We start from the raw sequence: 21,960 nt of genomic DNA, 5'->3' as shown, positions 1-21,960 counted from the left end.
CGTTTCTATCGCGCTCTGCCGTGTATTGAAAGACTTCAAAGTCCTCTAAAAATAACTTGAGTTACCTGGAGAAAATCAGGAAACAGTCTGGAGAGGCTTTCGGCGCCTAATGCCGTGTTGTAGTAGTTGAACTCCAACAAAGAACTAACTACTGCATAATGCAGTTAAGCAATTACACCTGCTCTTCACAATGCGTGCAACCATTGGGCATTTATACATGCAGCCTTTCATTTTAGGACATACAGTTTACAATATGCATGAGGTATAATAACCGAAAATTGGGCTTGTTTTCATTAAAGAAATGCTTGTGGCCCTTCATTTATTATCCTGAATACTATATTGAACCAACTTCAACGTCTATAATATCACTGCAATTTACCTTCAATGGAGGATAAGGGGCTGGTTTCTGAATGATATCTGTCTGTCTGATGTGTCTTTTCACATGCAAATGATGAGCCAGTGAAAGAGGCTGCAGGACTCCCCTTCCCACACAAACACAGATGCACACACTCATGCACGGCCGCTATTATTTTTCTATAGAAGGAGAACAGATGTTTTTGGCCTCGGGCTGCAGAAACGGCAATCGCTCCAGTGACACCAGTAAAGACTGGATGGTTTTATTTTCTAAGTAATGGAAGGAGCAGGAGGGAGGAATGTGATAGGGCAGAATGGATAAGTGGGCACAAGCTACAAGCCTGAGGTTCAAAATGTGTTTATCTGGCTCAGCACAGGGAGCTGCGGGAGTTCTGTGTGTGCATGTGTAACTGGTCCACTCTGTGTCTGTGCTTGTGTCTTCTTCCCAGGATTGATAATCATTTTGTGCCCTCGCTTGAAAATGGAGATAATTGGAAAGGACTTTTGGGAAGCATGGATACGAGCCCAAACTAGATATAGCATTGAAATAATACTTAATAGTTTCTCTCCCTTACATTAGATTATTTTACGCCTGATAAGCCGAGCAGACTGTGGACTTAAAGATCTGTTTAATGTGCAGTAAAACCACAGAGTTCCTCACTGATGTGTGTTTGTCTGTAGGGTGAAGGACCTGAGGGAGCTGGGGGAGCTTTCCCCTCACTGGGACAACTTAAGAAAGGAGGTGATGACACGATACGGAGGAATCATCAGCTCCTACCAAGAGACCTTGGCTGAACTGGACAAGATTACAGGTATTAATACACAAGCTGCTCATCTACTCATGCATTCACATTAAGTAGTTCAGTGTCCTTGGCTTCACTCTTGTTTAGTAATGATTGTCCAGCTTTTCTGGATCTAGCTCTAGCTGTGTCCCAAGTCAGGGTCTGAATCCTTTGAAGGCCATATTTGAAGGCCTATTGTGTCACAGCAGCGCTTTGAAGGCTGTCTCACTTCGAAGGCTCCTTCAGATGCAGCCCACAAATGCGTCCTCCTTTTCTCGGGCCACGAAGGATCCATCGGGTGCTTCCTTCACACCCCAACTATCCTGACATTCATTGCCTGCCAATTCAAACGAGATGGCGGACTCTCAAGCGGCCGAGGTATACACTTTGAAATACAAAGGTTTCAACTCAATCAAATTCCTAGCGATACAAACGTTGAACTTGAAAAGGGCCATGAAACTAAAATAATGTTGGCTAGTTACCTAGCTAGCTGCCTGTTGCTAGGCGACATGCAACAATGCGTCCTTTGAAGGATGCAGCCCCTCAATTGAGACACAGCTTCTGTGTTTGTTTTTTTTAATCAAGTTGGCTTAAAAAAAAAAGGCATAATCTGTGTTTTATCATCTTTTTTATTCATAAATGGTCAAACATGCAAAAAATATGTTTCCACACCACTCAATGCAGGACTTTAAAGGAGCAGTTTCCCCCTGGAAAAAGCCACTGTCAGTCAAAGCTGGTGTTCTCTGTAATCAGTAGAAGCAATAATATTTGAAATTGGCGGCATAGCTGCTGTGGAGAAAGTTGTACAAACAGCTTGTGGTTTCGCCCACTCTACATTCCTACAACCGTTTTCGCTGTAGATAACGGCTCAGAGCGGTACAGAATCTGAAATACGACGAGAATATACCGGTGGATCGTCTAAAAAATCTGCAGTCTACATTTCAAACCTGACCATTTTGAACAAGACATGACATCGGAGGCGGGCGTCTTACATTGAGGAAGTGTACTTTAGCAGGCTCTTAACCCTCAGTGGAGCAACTGTAGTTGAAACACATGAGAAGGTAGTGTTGAAATGTTTCAATTATACCTTCTTCTATTATAAATTACAACTAAATACTTAAATAAATGAATCAAAAGGTCCTAAAACATAGAAAATATTCACATTTAGTATTTTTTTAAGACTTTTTATGACTCAAATGAGCTCATACTTTGAGAGAGTCTCGCTCAACCAAAAAAATCCCTTTTAGTCTATTAACAGATTGAGAGGTCACATATTGGCTGTTTTGATACTGTGACATAACAGTGTTTGATTTTAATGTTACTAAGTGGAGAATGTCACAGTGCTTCTTTTCCACGTTCAGAGAGTTCAAGGATGTCCTAAAGATACAAAAGCTCTGTGACTTTGGATTCATCCTTTTTATTGTCAGAATATCCGGCTCCATTAAGATAAACCTTTTTGCAAGTAGAATTAATTTTTCTTCCTTTGTAAAATCCAGCTTTGAACTCTGCATGTAGCCTCTTGTGTAATGTGTGGCTCCTATAGAGACTTTGTGGGAGGAGTTAAAGGAGTGTGGTGTGTCGCAAATCTGACCCAGTCACAACACGAAACACTGTCAGCTCGTCACCTTTTAGGTTAAATCTGAAAACCAGAAGCCGTCTCTGAGTTGAATGATGCATTCTGGGTAATTTGTGTCGATCGCAAGCTCAGCCAGAGGTAATTTCCTATATATCTACTTGCTGTCAAAGAGTTTCCATAGCAACTGAAATGTGTGAGCCCATGTGCTCTTCTGTGTTGTGTCAAAGTAAATGTTTGCAGTGCACATGAAAACTGATACAAATCTGTGCCACGTGCAGGGGAAAACACGAGTGTTGCATCTCATTTGCAAACATTCTGTGTTCTACTCGGTATGCAAATATGTTGTGTTTTTTGTGCACTTTTTGCAGATGTTTTACATAATAAAATTAATCCACTCAGTTAGCTCTGATGTGAACACAGAGCGTAATTAGGCTGTTTTTCATTTGCCTCTGACATTGAAGGAGGAAGCATTGGACATGCTGCAGGATACCTCTGATACTGGGCTGTTTAACCTTATTATACATAGTTAATATATCAGTTGTGTTGGTTTCATTACTCAGAAGCAGGATGAAAACTCATACAAAGTGTGCATGCATACTGCGTACTTTAAATGCAATAGGTAATGTCCTTGTGTAGCACAAGCCCTTAAAGACACACTCATGTTACTGTACAAAACAACAGATGTCCTACTGTCCTAAATGAAGCTCATAACTAATGACATCTTAACAGGAACAACAACATGCATTAAAAATCTCACAGACTGATCAATAACTCTGGGTTTGTTTATTTCCCCTGCAGCGATCTCATGCATATTTACGCTGCAAAGAAACATCTTAGCTCTGAGTAACTGGACTTTTCTCTCATCCCCATAATGAAGCATATGTTTTTGCTTGGCTCAGCTGATAAGAGATGACGGCGAGGGGGAGTGGATAATGTGACGATGGTCATTACGGACCCTGACAAGTCCCTTGTGTGGGCCACGTTGCCGCAATATACGGAGGAGCCCCCCGCCAAAGTCATCACCCTTATCAAACAGCGATTAACTCAAACAGCATGACACAAGTTGTGTGGGCAAGCTGCAGCAGATTAATTATTGATAAGTTATTTCATTTTGTTGAAAAAAAAAAAAAAAGATGGAGGGTAGAGAGAGAAAAAGAGAGAATGTGGTTTGAGAGGGAAGACCGGTGGGTGAGCAAACACAGGGGAGATAATTACGCAAAGCAAACAAATGGTGTAAATATACAAGAGAAGTGATGTCCGTCACAAGAGAGGACAGAGCAACACTTTACTTTACTATGTTCACACAAATTAATGCAGGTAAATTTGTTGATAATGATGTTATTACCCTCAAATTATTAATCACATATGACCTCAAAGTGTTCAGGATGCCTTTAAAGCAAAGAGATTTCTATGATATATAAAGGAAATCACATTCTCTTTAAAGTGGTGATGTTGAAGATCTCAGTTTTGTTCTCTTTGGCGGCACCTATGGCGATAAACGGTGATTGCAGTAGCACACTTCCTAGATATCCAGACAGTGTTGTATGTGTGACGTCTACGGTTGGCTGCGGTTGTAACTCTTGATTTTCCTTGTTTGCCTTCATCTGAGCGTCGACTTTGTTTCTTTTTCTTTGGATTTTCACTTATTTTCGAAGTTGTATCTGTAGTCATCGATCTATTCTTTGTTTGTTCAGCCATAGTAGAGTACTGTTTACTCGCAACACTTGCAGAGACCGGAAAAGCAGCCGCTTAGCTCCGCCTACCCTCTCTGGCAGACCAACCACTGCTGGCTGATGGAAAACACTTCTCTAACTGGGAAAGTCACCACAGACAGCCAGTCTGTAATACTGCAAATGCGAAGGCTTTCATCAGTAGGCCATAGGCTCAATCACCATGGTGTTACCTCATGTGGTGATAGATAATGACAGACATTTATTTAAATGAAAATTTTCAAGATTATTACTTTAAAGCGCAGAGATTTTCATGATATATAAAGGAAATCACAATCTCTTTAATTAAAAACCAAATAATACAAAGTTAAAAGAAATCATAAAACACTCCCAAAGTGTCAAGTTGCATTTAAAAAAAATTCTAAACATGTCTCTGAGGATTTCTGTCCTTAAATAGGATTATTTATACATTCAAATTAATTAGAGTCTGACTCTAATGTGCAAATAATTTAAGGTCAATCCAGAGTCAGGGGTTTTTTTTATGCGCAATGTGGAGTCGTCCGTTTGTGCACGTCATTAGTTGGATGTTGGTTTTCTTAGTTTAGCTTATTAGTTTATATGACAGGGGCCGTGCACAACACCACTTTTGGGCCAGAGTTAACTATATAGCTAATTTACATCTGTAGTCCCCAGACAGGAAGATCTAAAACAAAAAACATACATTAAAATACAAACAATTTAAAAAAAATACAAATTAACCCTTTTGACATAAAAACATACATTGCAAAGCTACTTTTCCTTCTCTCCATGTTGGAGGACAGCTCCATACAAAGGTTCAAAAAAAAAGATAACATGACTGGTTTGCCTTCTGCCATGTTTTAAAAATACTCGAGCTTGTGCAGTCTCTTCTCTCTCTGTTCACTGTGTGTGTATGAAAAAAGACTAAAGCTGGAGAGGCTGCAGAAAGCCAGAGAGAGCAGAGTAAGTGAAGCAGCCTGCTGGGAGACGGAGGCAGACTCCTTGTGTTCAGGTTCAGCACCCTCATTTTATCCATTTTTAATGACGAGCTGACCTCAGTGAACACTCCACATTCTCTAATAACTCTATTCCATTCATAAATTAATCATCCCGGCTTTCATTGTTTATTAAAGGCGCAGACATAATCCCGTCAGGGTGCTGTTTGTTGGACCTCCAACACTGCCGGCGCTCCTCTGCACAAAACTGTCAGTCACTCTTAAAGCGCACTTATGGGATAACCGCAGCTTAAAGCCCAGAGCTACGGATTGTAGATTAAAGCTCATATCTTACTTTCTCTCTTTAATATCTGTATTAGAACTGTAGTCTCTGCAGTCTGGTGCCTCCAGGTAAAATGTTCAGCTGTGGAGTGCACACACGTTTTCTATTTTCCTGTTTCTACAGCTCACATTTAAATAATAAGAGGAAAGAAAAAGACTTAAAGATAATGGACAAACTGTTGGATGGAAAAGCACCCTCAGACATGACTTGCTTATCCCAACGCAGTGCTCACACAGCATGTGTCCAATCCTCCTCTATGTCTACAACATATGTAACTGTGGCTTTATTAAGAAACCCTGCTGCGCTCTCAGTGCCACAGGACCATGACGATGAAACCCCTTCACATAGTTAAACAGGCCTACTTTGATCTGACAGACCTCCCTTACAACACGGTTCTTCTTCCAGCGCTGGTCGCTGTCGTTGTGATCTTTCTTCTTTGGTTCTTCACAGCTTATCCTCAGGCATCGAGGCGGAACATTTATAAAAGCACAGGATATTGGTCGCTCATCTTCTGAAGGATTCAAAGAAGTACAGAAAAGTGGCTAAGAGCAAAGAAACGACAGGAGAGATTAAAAGAAGACATGGTGGGCAGATGTTGGTCAGTACTGCTGGCGTCCAGCCCTGCTGTCATACAGCCAGCCCACCTGGGCAAACAGATGGGGATCTGATATGACTAATTCATCTAACCTACAACGGTCACTGGCTCGATTAGCCTGGTCCCCAGAGTTCTGCAGTTGACAGTGAGAGCCCACGGAGCAGGGATGACAGGCTGGTTATTGACTTGAATGTTAGCCTTTTGAAACAGATGCTGATCCAGGATGTGGAGGCAACTTTTATTCTACGTCTGTGAAGACATTTGCAGAAACAGCCGGCCGATTAAGTGTTTTTATTAGCCTAACTAGCCGCATGCCTCTATGGACAGCATTATGCACTCGGAGGATAACACCTGCTGACTTTGGTTGGCTTGTGAGTTTTCCCAGTTGCACCAAATCTTTATTGACAATTTTGGATTTCTGTGTTATTAAATGTTCGATTGACTGCAGTGAAATTTGCTAAAGAGATTAAAGATCCAAAGAGGATCAGTTCTAATAATTGCATGATCCTCTTGACATTTTATCTGGCACCATCACCTCGTCAAAATTGCCATTTGCAAGATACTTCTGTACATTGCTAGATAACCAAAACCCAATGTCTTTAGCTGTGTCCCAATCCAGGGCCTTCAGCCTTCATAGGCATTCAAGGGCCGATTGCAGCACAGAAGCGCGTCGAAGGCTGTCCCAATTCAAAGACTCCTTCAGATGCGGCCGACAAATGCGACCTCCTTATCCCAAGATTCATTGCGTGCCAATTCAAACGAGATGGCGGACTCTTACGCTGCTGAGGAATACACTTAAAATGTAAAAGTTTTTGGTTTCAGTCGAACAGCTCGCGTTATACATGTTTAAATAAACTAAAGGGCCCTTAAAATAAATGATCTTTCAAACAATAGGTTAACCTACTGGACTTAGTTATTCTAGCTAGTTAGCTGTTGCTATGGCGTTGGGGATGCAAGGGTAAGGGCGGGAACAGCTGGTGGTGCAAACAGGAAGTCCTCCGTAGACAGGCCGCCTCATCAGTTTGGCTTTACCGGTCTACGCAGGATATGAATGATGCATACTCCGTGGACCGCCTTCTTCGAAAGCAGCAGCCCCAGGATTGGGGCACAGCTATTGTGTCGACTAGTAATTAGCAAATGTTAGCATGCTAACAAGCTCAACTTAGATGGTGACGATTGTAAGGATTATACCTGTACCAACATGTGAACGGGCTCATTGTGGCATTAAGAATAAATCAGTTGACACCTAATTGACATCAAAAATGCAACTGGTGCAAAGGCTAATTCAGTCCTGTATGAATATTTTAATGCCTTAATGTTTCTCTGCTGCCTCTGAGTGCACTGCAAACGGTGTTCGGCTGATGTGCGCTGCAGTTCTTATTGAGCGAAAAAAAACGTGTTCCAACGGCTTCATAAATCTGGCTCTTAGTGTTCTGAACAGAACATTTCGTCATGCGCAGCTTCTGTCTTGTTCTTCATTATATTTGCTCGATGGATGTTACATTCAGCGTTAAGATATGGCTCCTTTTTTACATTTGCACTTTGATAAGTAGCAACAAATCACTTACCAGCTTGGAAAGAAGACATGATTGATTCCCAGCGCTGGGAAATAATAAGCCGTATCACGTCAGCTGCAGCCGAGTCAGGAGTGTTTTCCATTTCTGAGGTAACACATTTCAGCTTGAGTGGGTTAGCTGCTTCAGCGTCATATACAGTATTAGAGGTGCGCTGATTTGTTTTCATGTTTGGCCAACCTGCCAAATGGTGTTTAAAATCTGTGGCAGGTAACAACTGCAAACTGGTCTGTTGTCTTAGGAGTGATTAAAGAACAGGAGGAAGCAGACTTTACAGCTGGGAATTCTCACTTTTGTGTCATAATATAGCAATTAACAAGCATTAAGATGGTTGTACAGGTGAGGTGTCGTTTCCTGCCTTGGCTCTTCAGCCTGTCGCACCTTCTCAGGTGCATTAAGGTCAGCCGCAGGGTCGCCTGCTGGAAAACCACTGATGTTTCAACCCCTATACCAGTACATCTCCCGGCGGGAGGGCAGTGACGTGTTGGGAAACTTTCTGGTTTTGTAACTCAAGTAGGAAATTCAAATTTAGAGTCTTTAAAGAGGACTTAATTAAATCTTCTGATCACATGACAATTTGTGTCCCCCTTTTTGCTCGTCTGTGCCCCTTCTGAATAACTTAATTTCAATCGTCTTACCTCTGCTGGCAGACATGACAGCTCCTCTAAATTTCCTCTGTCGTGTGAATTCTCCTGAAAGCCCCATCTCCAAGAGGCTCATCAACCCTATTTACATATTTGAGATTGGAGAGTCAGATTGTGATTTTGAGCTTAACTTTAATCTGAAAACAAAGAATGGTTTGGCGGAAAAATTTAATTGGACATTTTGAGGAAAGCAGTGGCTGCAAAGGGCATAAAATCCAGAGCTTAAAGGATTACAGTGCACATAAGAAGATGTCACAAACAGATGATGAAAAAAATGACATGCTGGTTTATACATTCTCTACCTCATTTGCGTAGATGTGTTTTAATGGGTGATGGTGATCTGTGACAGAAGTTATGTATAGTTAAGCATATTTATTTATCATCCATCCTCTGAAAAGGGATGAAAATACTCGTGAAGTTTTATGCATTTTGTCCACCATTCAAATTTGAAAATAATGGCAGTTAAGTGTTGAAACCTCAACATCCTTCCCATGTGCAACTGAATGTGCACTCGAGCCCTGTTTCCTTAATCCCGCTCCCGTTGGAGTTCTGACCATTACCGCCCGCTCCCGCAATGTGTGTTTACCACTCCCACCCACACCCGCAGAAATTATGACATTCCCTGCCCACGCAACAGATTGATTTCATGTCTTCTCCTGTCCCACAGGGAATAAACTGTCAGGCACAGAGTAAGGATTCAACCGCGGAGGCAGGTGATAGTTCCAAAATCATGGTCTTTATTCAAACTAGGTCCGATACACAAAAGTCAAGAAGCGAAGGCAAAGGTACAGAGATCCGATAGGTAAAAACAGGAACAAGGTAAGGAAAAACTTGGATAACTAATTAAGCTGGATTGAGCTGGATGTATCTACTGCTAAGGCTAGTGATAATCTGGCAGGGAAGTGAGGGAACACCAGGCCTGAAGAAGGAAAAGTTGGAACACAGGTGCAACACATTAGGGAGGGACCCGGTGATCAACGGTGAGGGAGACAGCTTGACAGGAAATGTCTTAATAATAGATTAACTTGACAGGTCTGACATAAACGTTATTTTATTGTTTAGTATTAATAAAGAGAGCTGCAATGCGCATACCTGTAGGTAATGACGTAAGGAAAATTACGGTCTCCTCCTTTGCATGCAAACATAGCAGTTTGATTCATTTGTGTATGTATAATTTTTCTGAACGATTGTCGTACTTGTATGCGTATCCATGGCAACGACAGTGCTCGGGTTCAGTAATTCCTGTAGTCAAAGAAGTCTTGTGAACAATCTGTTAACCTGTTTTTTTATTCTTAATAAACAAGGCTATTTAAAGACATAAAGGGACTAATTTCTACAATTTTCATGCCGCAAAAAATCCGCAGTTTATTTTTTTACTTCCTGCTCCTGCCCGCAACAAAGTTTAAACATCCCGCAAGATTTGCGTAGGGTCCCAATCTCCAATCTGGAGATTGTTGCCATAGCAACTTTTTTGTCACTAAATAGATCTCATTAAAAAGACCTCAAGGCATGCAACTGCTTCAGGACTTTTCCTTTGATTTTTAAAACAAAGAGAACATTCAAACATCAATCCAGTTTGTTATCTAACGTTTGCTAATCTGTTGCCGTGCCCCTTCATGAGCACATCAACAAGAGAGAGCCATGTAAAGCGGTCATGCTGGAAAGATCATAGTATACAGACACAAGAGGCTTTCACACGGATGTTTTTGTCTTTGAACCTTCCTCCAACTCAATTGTGTTTGATGACAGTTTGACATGTGCTTGCGTCTCTGTTCTTTTCAGGCCGTTCGTTCAAGCCAAGCTGCTGCAAAGCCCAGAAATCTCTGGAGTTCATCCCTATAAACCTGCACACCCAGAGGATGAGGGTGACGTGCCCCAGGAAAACAGGTATTGCAATCATGTTCCAGACCTTTGAGTTGATATGATGAAACAGTTGCTTATATACATCCAGCATTTATGGGCAACATTATTAATCATGTGTCTGGCTACCTGCCGAATGTAAGTCCAAAATTAACTTTGTATTATCACTCCTTTTTTGGTCCTACTAACTTCTGAACATATCTGTCCGCTTAACGCTCCAGTATGTTCACCAGCTGGTTTCTAACAGTGTCTGCCTGCTGTCTGGTGCCAAGCAGCTACTCCATCCTGTTTAGCAAAAACAAAAAGGTGCCTACTGCGGCTAAAACCAAGTTTCAAGAGCAGTTAGAGTGAACCAAAACAGCGAAGGTGCATCTCAAAGAGCCAGACTTTGAACTCAAACTCACTATAAATGTCCTTAAAGCAGATAGGAGCTGCAAATTCAGGTGATAATTGTGACCCTGTCACTTTGTCGCTTTGTTTGCTAGTTAGTTAAGGGGCAGCTGTGGCTCAGTGGTAGGCCGTCTTTCGATCCCCAGCTGTTACAGTCAACATTTTAAAGTGTCCTTGGGCAAGACACTGAAGGCCAAATTGCTCCTGAAGCCATCGGTGTATGTTTGTGCGTGAATGGTTAGACCCTGAAGAAGAAGAAGAAGAAGAAGAAGACATACGTCATCAATCCCTGAGGGGAAATTCAATTCATGTTTTTTCACTCTGTTTTGACAAACATGCCACACACACAAAATAAGCCTGAAATACACACAAGCACAAACAGGATCCTGTGGACATGCTCTAATGGAGAGATGTCAGAGTGAGGGGGCTGCACATGGACGTGCGCCCCGAGCATTTGGGGGATTCGATGCCTTGCTCAAGGGCAGCTCGATGGAGCCCAGGAAAGGAAACTGGCACCTCTCCAGCTACCAGCCCTAATTCCCATGCTTGGTCCGTACTGGGACTTGAGCCGACCACCTTCTGGTTCCCAAGCAAAGTCTCTACAGACTGAGCTACCGTCTACCCTCGGAAAAAATAAAACAATTTCAAAAAAACTTTTCATGGGGCGCTGGTTTAGCTCAGTCGGTAGAGCAGGTGCTTCATATACAAAGGCTACAGTCCTCGTCGATGATCGCAGGTTCGGTTCCCGGTCTGCCGATCCATTCCGCTCTACTCGCCACATTTCCTGTCTCTCTTCAGCTGTCCTTTTGAATAAAGGCAAAAATCCAAAAAAGTTTTCTCTCTGTTATAATTAGAAACATGCTACTCACACATAGGCCAGAAATACACACATGCACGAACAGAACCCTATGGCCATGAATTAATGGAGAGATTGGTACTGCATAGCAGCCTGTGTCATGTGTGAATGGGTGAATGTGACATGTAGTGTAAAAGCGCTTTGAGTGGTCTAAAGACTAAAAAGAACAGTCCATTTACCATTTATTTTATACGCTCTTATTTTGAAAAACATTTTTACAAACCCAATGCAGACCTAAAAGCAGGCGTTGTGGAAAGATGGATTCATATGAGCTGCGGTGGTTTTCACTGACTGATGTCTCTCTATGTCTGACTTCTCCATCTGTCAGAGATCCTCAGAGCGCTCAGACAGGGAGGTTCTAGGTCATCGGCCAGGCTGAAGGTGAGAATTAACTGGGCCTGAGAGCGATAGACAAACACTAATTAAGCCCTTTGCGTTCTTCTGGACAGAATGAGCAGGCCGTCTCCTCCACCGCTGCTCTCTGGCTGGCACAGCCTGTTATTGCCCTGGAACTGTCTGAGTGTGTTAGGGCGACAAACTGCTGCCTCATGCGTGAGTGGGCTCCTTTTTAACTATACACCAGATGATTGACGAAAAGATGAAGAGAGACAAACCTTGACATAAACAGTGGTTCTTTCAGTGAGAGTATCCGGGCTGACAGATGAAAAAGGTAAAATTAAGTCATCATACACCCTACAGCTGTCCTGCACAGCTGAGGCAGAAAAAGGGGAGAAATCAGGATAAAATGAGCCTCAGAGGAGTTTGTCTATTGATTGATTGACAGCCTGATAATTACCCTCTGTGGGCCAGATTCACACCTTGACTCTAGTCCAAGCAGCGGTGCTTTAGCTGACGTGTCTGCCTGCGCACACTCCTCTGCGTCTCCTGCAACAGGACCTGGAGTACCTGCAGTAACACAGGAGTGACAGGAGTGTAACTACACACAGCTCCCATCGGCTTCCTCATATTAATTAAGAAATCTGGGTTATGATGAAAAGCAGTAACATCAAATAGCATCTGAACAAACCTAAATTACACACAAAAAAGTCTGCAACAGTCTGCCTGAAAGTTTAAAGTGCTCTAAATCTGTTGACACCATCGCTTTCTACTCAAGTGTTTTATCTTGTGTCATCCCGAGGTTATTTTCTGCTTCCTGATGCATTTATGCATAAATTGGTATATAAAAAGTTGCATGTTAAATTTATCTAAGTTATAATCGCCCCCTTTTGTGCCCCACGATGTCTGAAAAATCTCAGTCAAAGTGCCCTCATGGATGCTTTCGTCTTTGATAAAAGTGATGAAGTGCGCTCTGGGTGTCCTTCCAGTGAATAAATGATACATGTTGGAAAATTAGTTGGCCTCCGCACACTCCTACGTGTGAGACAATGTGCCCTCATGGTATGCCTCTGCAGCTAAAAATGCCCACGTTTTTGTTTGGCATCACAACTTTGTGCGCGCTGGTGCCCCATGGGTGCCCCTTTTTTTTGCCCCTCAAACAGTCTGAGTACGCCACTGGTCTGAAATACACCCAGTGCTTCCATCATTCCTCTTACATGACGGTGCAGGTTTGTGTTGAATGAGGACTGCTTAAGCATCGTCTAGCACAGAGTGAAATCCAATATACTGCATGTATGTTTGAGCACTGCACTTACAGTAACAGGAAAACATGTTTCTTTGCACGTTAGATATCGTAAAAGCCATTAAAGTGATATTTTTTGGTGATAAATTTTCTTTAGTTGTATCTGCCATCGCGTGCAATGCTAGAATGGTCCCTGCTCCAGCCCCATGCATTCTTGCCACTGAAAGTTCTATATTAATTATATTAATATAAAAAATATATATATTTAAGGTTTCTTTCTTTATATATCTTCCTGATATTTTAATAATGTTGGGACATACCGGTGTGTTCAGGTGGAAACTGGTTAAGAGCAACATCACCGTTGGACTCTGGCCAAGGACTTTGATACCTGTCGTTTACCCCCCTCTTTCTCTGCATGTTTCCTGCCTGTATTCTAACGTGTTATTTATCTAATTAAGGCAAAAATGCAAAAAAAGGATCATTAAAAAATATTGATCTGGAGAAACCACACACACATACACACACTGCTAAATGATAATGTGGGGAAATTTTGTGTGATTGAACCGTCTGGGCATTTTGGAGGCCGTGTCTTGTGGTGCTGTTCAATTGTATTGTGTTACACTGACAGACCTTTCTTTTTTTAAAATATTTTTTGGCCTTTTATGCCTTTATCTGAGCGAGAGAGAGAAGACAGTGTATAGTGTTGACTAGGGGAAGAGAGAATGTAGGATGACACGCGGCAAAGGGCTGAGGGTGTGAGTCGAACCCGGGGCGCTGCATCGAGGACTGTAGCCTCTGAATATGGGCCGCTGATTTAACCGCTGACGCCCCTGACAGACCTTTCTGTTCATTTGGTTTGCATCAATGAGGGCAGGTTAAATTAACAGATTAAATACAGTGTAAAAGCCACATAAACTTCCTCAACATAAAATAATGTAGTTGAATCAACGCTGAAACTGTTTAACTAAAAACTGATCGTGATCGTGCATTACTTTGGTAGGTTTCCCAAACTAACACGCGACTACATGTGTATTTCCCCTATAAAAAGTTACCATTGAATTTGATTGCTAGCTTGTGTGGCAGCTGTAACGCACTTTAGATCGACTGACGATGACAGCAGAAGCCTTCTGATATGAAGAGTTCAGCAAAAATTAAACCAAAAAAAAACAGCTTTTAGTTTTAATTTACTGTGAGCACCTTGTTTGATAGTGAATTACAATTGGAATGCACATTTTTAACAAGAAAAACACACGGAGTAAATGATTGCAATCAGGAAACAGAGGAACCTGCTGCATAACGGGGCTCGGTTTCTCAGCGCAGTCAGTCACTCTATTGTTCCATTTGATTTTCTGGAGTGATGCATTTCATTGAGCCGGGCTACGCAATCCACTCAACAATGGTAAACCATTCATTTTCATCTTGTCTATTTATCATCCCGCAAGAAAAGGAAATCTGGAGGGGGGAAAAAAACGCGTCAGGCTCCAAACAGTATTCATTTGTTCGGCTGAACGGCTGTCTTCTGTCTCCAACATGACAACTGCTCAGCTTGGCAAAGCCCAACTGAAAAGCATTGTGTCGCACTATTTAGGTTGAAGTGAAAGGGTGTTTTGTCATTGTTAAACAGGATTGTGAAACAGGTTAAGTATGAATTATAACCACTCATCCTGACTGCCACAATCAATTTCCTCTTTTACAAAGCAAACTTCCTCTTCCTGCTTAAACAGCTTGTTCTCATGTTGATTTATTGAGAAAGAGCTGGTGTGAGAGTCAGAGAAGGCAAATCAAGCACAAATTGGTCATCGGGCTTGATGTTCTGAAACCCGACATTGTATTTCAGTGGACTTGTGCTGTTGGAGAACCAATTAAGGGAACTTGGATGTCTGAAAACTCCAGGGGCCGAATATGTGGCAGACAGGGAGCCTCATGGCCAGACACAGGGATAATTAATGGAAGAAGCAGTGGGTAGCAGCGAAGCCCCCACATCAAACCGCTATTGGTCTATTGTGGTGTTGTTAGGGGACGGGATTCTGTTGGCCGCATGTCGTTTATATCTCTGTGGCAACACTTGGAGCTATGTTGTGTCATTAATTTCTATTTTCAACGATTTTTCAAGCCGTGTTTTCCTGTGGTCTGATCTGTGGGCTGCCGCTTTCCCCGGGGGTGATCATTACCTGACCTGGCACTCAACCACACCAAAATATTCACCCCAATAAACCCCCGTCCACCAGCATCTCTCTCCGTCCTCCCTCTTTCCCTGATTTAATTGTCGGCCTCATCCATTACTCATTCAAAACAAGGCCTGTTGTAAGCACCCCCGTGCCCACCTAGCCGCCTGTGAAGTGTTTATTTACTTTTGACGACGGTGTGCAAATTGGAATAAAGCGCTGTGACATTGGCCGTCCTTCTGGTTCAACATGGGACTAACGCTACATTAAGACCGCGGGATGACTATTAATGGAGGGATGTGGACACAACATGAATCAACTTGAAATATGTGTGCCGAAAAAGTAATATAGTGGCTGAGTGCAGGATAACTTGTGCATAGATACAGTGCATCTGCGGGATTAGAAGTACTGTGTGCAGCTTATAAAAGGCACCTTACAACTTTGACATGTAATTAATACTCAAATAAATCCTCATATCAGGTACTTTTAATTGTTAATAGAACACTTTAAGATGATATTTTGCAGAATTTGGACTTTAAAATTAAGTTAAAGTAATAATCTTGAAGATTTTCATTTAAGTTAAGTCACTATCTATTAGAGATAGACCGATATGGTTTTTCAGGGCCGATACCGATTATTAGTAGTCAAGGAGGCAGAAAACCGATATTTGGAGCCGATATTCATTTGCAGTAAAAGTGAAAATATTGGCGTAAAAATTTTGAACAATACAAACTCCAACACTTAACTTTGTTTAAATGCCTTTAAGCATATGTTTATTAAACAAACAAACAAAAAGCGCAGGGAGTTCCCAGGGTCAGCAGAATCTCTTATAAAGTTAACTGAAAATGTAAATAAATAAATAAATAACTTCCTGAAGTTTTATTAAGTAAATAAAACAAAGTTAAATAAAATTTGCAAAGAAAATAATCGGCCGATAATCAGTCTATCCCTACTATCTATAACCGAATAAGGGAGTCTGTGGAGTTTTTCATGGAAAAAATCCCAAGCGGCGCCCAGTTAGTGACAGGTCTTCCATCACCCAGCAGTGGTTGGTCTGCCTGAGAGGGTAGGCGGAGCTAAGCGGCTGCTTTTCCGGTCTCTGCAAGTGTTAGTGAGTAAACAGTAATCTACTATGGCCGAACAAACAAAGAAAAGATCGATGACTACAGATACAACTTCAAAAAAAAGTGAAAATTTGACGCTCAGATGAAGGCAAACAGTCTAAAAAGGAAAGCGACCGTCAGCGAAAGAAAACAAGCTGAAATCTTCAGTTAAAGTATATTTAAATGCTGCGATAATTAATTCATTTGAATCTCTTTTTCTTACCTCAAGGCCCTTTAGTGCCGATGTTTCTGAGTTTTGTACTCTCTCTGTACATCTCACTGTTATTCTCTCTCTTTATAGATGCATTCTATGACATCATCACTGTCGGCGCCCCTGCAGCACACTTCCAGGGCTTCAAGTGTGGCGGCCTGCAGCGTCTCCTCAGCAGATACGAAGCAGACAAAAAGAGGTACGACAAAAACAACCCGATACACCCTGTTGTTGAGTGGGTGATTTAATAGGGGACACAGGCTGAGGTGGAAACAGGCTTGTATTGACTAAAGAATTTAACCCGGGCATAATTGATGGCGACGGATAAATGTGTCCCTGGCCTTTGGACTGGATTTTCACAGCCACATACAGTTACTTACAGCCAAACAATGCTGTGAATTTAGACTGGAACTCCACTGCCTGTGACAGCTCCATTTGACTGCAGGCACCAGGCTTGATGGAGAGGGCTTTTACAGTCAGAACTTTCTCTGCACCGGTTCTTTTTTCCCGGCTACCTCCTGAAGTTGAGTTTTAGGTTGTCACTGAAAAGCAAGCCACACTTGCTACAGCTACCAAGCTGCCACCTGGAGCTCACACTAAAAAAGCAATCTAGCTCAGAACCAAGTGGTCAGCCAAAGCTTTTATTAAAGAAGGAGGACATTTTCCATAAGTATTGTTACTGTATGAGGTGTGATTTTCTTCTCACTGACACACAGAGGTTTCATGTTAGATTGAGCTCAGTCTGTTGGTGTGAACCAGCTCTCTGCTTGATTGCAGGATCGTCACTCTGCTCTTAGATTCATTACTGGAGATCCCTACACTCATCATTGTATTCTGTATAACAAAGTTGGTTGGTCTTCTCTAACTAGGGGCGTAATCACTTATATTTATAAATCCTAAACTCGTTCTACTGACTTTCTTACGCTTCAAGTCCCTCGTGTTTACTCTGAACTTAGAAAATCTGCCTTTAGTTTTTGTGCTCCAAACATGGAATAACTTACAACACACTCTCAGGATCGACACTCTAATTTCTAAGTTGTTTTTATTGTGTCATTTTCTGTATCTCGACGTTGCTGCAAATGAAGGAAACCTCAATGATTTTCGAGGCTTAAAGCTCCTGTGAGGAACTTTGGGGGTGGATTTTGGCGCCCCCTGTGGACAAAGCCGTTCCTCTCATCTCTTTGCTTATTTTGTCCTGTAAATGCTTAAGTGGTGGTTTTTAACTAAAAATATCTGCTCCTGCTTTCTTTAACAGTCATATGAATCACTCACTTTAAATTTCTGCCCTGGAAAATGTAAACAAAGGCAGCGTGCAGTTAACCACTTCGTCTGACACCTACCCCCCGCCAGCGTGTTCAGACATTAAAGATAACTATATAGAAATAATCAATCTTGTAGCTGATGGTCTGGTTTGCTTTTGTAGCTCGTACAGAGTAATCAGAATTCATTTCTGTTTCATAGCCAGCGGAAAACTCCTCACAGGAGCTTTAAATAAAGGTTTGAATGAATAGATGAACATACAAAGCATGCCCAGAAATAAACAGGCTAACAAAACACCATCATTAAGAAATAAACCATCGTGATATTTCGTCAAAGGTCTTACCGTAAAATCCATAACATAAGTCACACCGGAATATAAGACGCAGTCTGTTTTGGGGGGGTATCAGAAGAAAAAAGGGTTTTCTGTAGCTATTTATTAATAAAAACATGTCGACAAGTTATTTCAACACTTTTTGTGTTTATTTTCATTTGAAACACACTCAAAAACACACAAATTACAGCCTAACATCTGTGTAAACACACAAATATGTAACACAATGAAATACCTCTCTCTGCATTTTATATCGGTATATTGGTGGGGGACGTAGCCCGCTTTTTAGATGAAAAAAAAGTGGTCTCATACACCGAATTGTACGGTAATTCAAACAACCCGTGTTCCTCCTGGGTGTTTTCAAAGAGGCAGACTATGCTGCTGTGATTGTTCTATGCACACAGATACACAGATAAATGCATACGCACATACACTGACTGAGAGTGCACTCTCGGGCCACGTATCCATACGACTTCCTCAAACCTGAGATCAGCAGAATCCTCTACATTTTGCAGTCTCTGCCCTTTGCATGCAGGATGGAGGTGTATGTCACAGGAGTTCAGTATGTGGTCACTTGATAGATGCCAGGAGAAATGAAGGGTGATTTCTCCCAAAGCTCCCCACAGAGTGCAAAGTCATTACAGACCATGCCAGATCCAATTAGTTACAGAGTTTGCAGCTCAAGAAAGAGGGGAGGAGAGGGAAGATGGAGAGGGCCGAGGTGTGGGTATGAAATGGATAAGTTGATGGGAAAATAGTTGGGGGCATGTGCTGATAGTAAAAAAAATAAAGAAAGGGCTTCTTTACGCTGACGTGCACAAGCGAATGTGCTGAAGATGGTCAGTTTTATCTGCTAGCATGACAATGATAAGGTTAGCATACTTTTGAGAATCCACTGAGGTGAAATTGTTTTCTTCCAATGAGAGATTAGACTTCACAAAGAATTCTCCAGGGAGTCAGAGCTTTTTGTTTCATATTTGACTTAGCTAATGACTCACTGTAGCTTAAATTTTCCAATTTTCCGCCTGGCTAACTGACTGCGGCCCCGCGCTGAGCCTTATCCATGTTTGACCTGATGTGCAGTCATTTGTCAGTCATTGCTAGGAAAAAGGAATAAAGTCCATTTCTCTGTGATTTTTTTTTCCGAGTGTTCGCCGTCGTTTTAATGAAGGTGCGTGTCTACTTTACATGAGGAACATTCATTATTTCATGGTTTAATTTGTTTTTATTATGCAAGCACTAAACGTCTGACCAAATATTTCGCCCACAGGGACCCGATGTGAGCGCAAGTCCAGTTGAGAGTCACTTAATTGCATTAAAAGTCGGCCTATTTAAGTCGGGCAAAGACACGTGTGCTTGAACACACACACTGACTCATTATACTTCCCGGTATGTCTTCCCGCCTTTCAGAAGCAGCCTTTTGTAATCACATTTCATTAAGAAAGGGAACAATCATTGAGATGTGAGCCTTGGCTATTCAATGCGATATGAATTCATCAAAGAGGAGATGGAAACAGTTTGAGGAGGGCTGAAAAAAAGGTGAAAACCTGAGCACAGAGGTGTTACCAGGAGGGCAATAAAAGAGCGATTCGTCTTTGTTCCCTGGACACTAGAAGAGAAGGAGGGGGGTGCTTTCCAGATCCATTAAAAACCTGCATTGGCCAAACTTGGCAATGACCAGAGTATGCAATGTAGTTTGTCTCTCAGGATGGGCTGGGAAAGAGTTTAATCAATAGCTACACTTAGTATTCCTCCTGAAAGGCTGCAGATGTACACACAGGGCAAGAGCATTTATCTTTCATTAATGCATGCAGTCCCACTTAAATGGCTGTTTTAAAAGTCACTGGATTTTTATCCGTTTTTAATTGAACCCTATAGACGGAGCTGTGGATGTGCTGAGGTGGTCTAATCTTTCATTAACGGGCCTCTTCTGAATTATTCAGCTAATCTGCATAACGATGCAACACACTTTTATGGAGTCGGATTAAACGGAATATATGATGCAGATTCTCTCCTACCTGGGCCGATGGTGTTTATGGGGGCTTTCGCATGAAGGACCCGGGCCCGGATCCGAGTACACGTGACCCCAAAATCCGGTTCGTTTGATTAGTGGGAACACTGTGTACCGTACTCGAGCACGGTTCGTTGATCCGTGCCCGGGTCCGCTTGAAAAGGTGGTCTCGAGTACGGTTCATGTGTACTCGGGTACGATCCGCATCAGGTGTGAAAAGCTAACCGTACCAAACCACGGAAGTGGACTGCTTTTTATAACATCTCCTCCGAAATCCGCGTATGCGCGCAGCACCGCCGATCTCCCTCTAAACTGCACGGCCATGGCTGATACCATAGGAATGTAGGTGAGAGGATCGTTCTGGAGAATAAAGGCGAAGGTCGGCTCCATTGTATGGGCTTCGGATCATGCGATTCGAACGCTTTTCGACACTGGAACAACAACATAAACAATGTTCTGTAGTTGATGATACTCTTCTATTTCTCCTTGTTTTTGAGGTGCATTACCGCCACCTTCTGCTTCGGAGTCCTACCGCAAGTGTGCTCGGGTACAGAACGAAATTATTAATGTGAAAGCTGACCGGCGGGGGAGAGCAGAGGGGGGGGCAACCGTACTCGGTACGGTACGAAGTGTACCTAATGTGCCCTATGTGAGTGTGTTTTATTGTGCATGTATGGGAGTAGCAGATATACAGTTAAAAATGTTTTTTGCCGTGTTATGCAGAGCTCCTCTTTTCATGTGTCCTCTGAAACAGAAGAAAGAGGCCCTGTCAGCTCCTGGTCGAGCAGAACGTCAGACTGGGACGCAGAAAGTGTTCGAAGCCACCTCGCACACAGTTAATAGAGTCTCTTGGGGCGAATGTTCACATTAAATGTGACTAGCAGCATGTTGTCCAACAAAGTAACTCCCTCCCAGGATTCCTGCATGTGTTCAGAGACAGGACATTGGCAGTGCCCACGACTCCATGCTGATAGACAGCAGCTTGTTAGCTCTTTGCCTGCTCTGGAGTCAGCCTGCTCCAGGTTCTGTTGGTGATGGAGAGGAGGGCTGGCAGCAGATCTGGTCTCAGATCAGGGATTCTAGCTTGTGTCTGCATCTCAGAGGAAAGCTTTGGCTGTTATTCTGAGAACTGAAGTGAGATCAGTGCCGAGCGGAGGATTCAACAACAGATGGAGCTTGCTAGTTAAAAGATCTTCCAGCCTGTGTCCTGTATCTATAGGAGGCTATATTTTCCATTGTGGCCATGTGGCAGTGGCCTGGTGAAAGCACCGTTGTTAGAGCATGCTGTCTAAATGACAAAGGAGGCTTTGGCAGTCACCTGGAGTGCTGCAGGGCTCTGTGCTGACGTAGCTGCATTTTGCTCCTGCTGGCTGTCAGCAGCCGGCCACAAGCTCTTCATTAATTTTCTCTCCACTATTAATTAGCTGTGCGCTGTAGACGCTGGCTTAATTAGGCCTCTGGGCCCAGTGGTTTTCCCCCTCTCATTACCGTTATAACCAATTTCCTATTGATCATTAGGAAAACTGAGGAGGAAGTTCTTCCTGGACAAACTGCTGGTTTTAGTAATCTGTTGGAGGACCTGAGTCTCCTCCTAGACTTGACTTTCAAGATAAAGTGTTGCAGCACAAAGATGTGAGCATGTGGAAAGAGGTTTAATGCGGATGCTCTGTGTGAAACCAGAAGTAGACGAAGCTGGAGGGCTA

General features: G+C 42.5%; 1 protein-coding gene across 6 annotated transcripts in view; it reads left to right on the top strand.

Moving 5' to 3' along the window:
- The window catches only part of inpp4b (inositol polyphosphate-4-phosphatase type II B), a 138,481-nt gene that overhangs the window by 78,295 nt on the left and 38,226 nt on the right, over positions 1-21,960 (top strand). For all 6 annotated transcript variants that reach the window (XM_069666285.1, XM_069666289.1, XM_069666283.1 and 3 more), the window contains 3 exons: positions 1,036-1,166; positions 10,274-10,378; positions 16,746-16,854. In XM_069666285.1, the coding sequence (XP_069522386.1) occupies positions 1,036-1,166; positions 10,274-10,378; positions 16,746-16,854 (345 nt within the window). The remainder of the gene's footprint in view (positions 1-1,035; positions 1,167-10,273; positions 10,379-16,745; positions 16,855-21,960) is intronic.

This window comes from Semicossyphus pulcher, unplaced genomic scaffold (genome assembly GCF_022749685.1).
Source record: "Semicossyphus pulcher isolate SPU_LCO1_2020_fin unplaced genomic scaffold, fSemPul1.0.p SCAF_17, whole genome shotgun sequence".
Lineage (NCBI taxonomy): Eukaryota > Metazoa > Chordata > Actinopteri > Labriformes > Labridae > Semicossyphus > Semicossyphus pulcher.
Note: the sequence above shows the minus strand (reverse complement) of the source record. Positions and strands in the feature narration are given on the sequence as shown.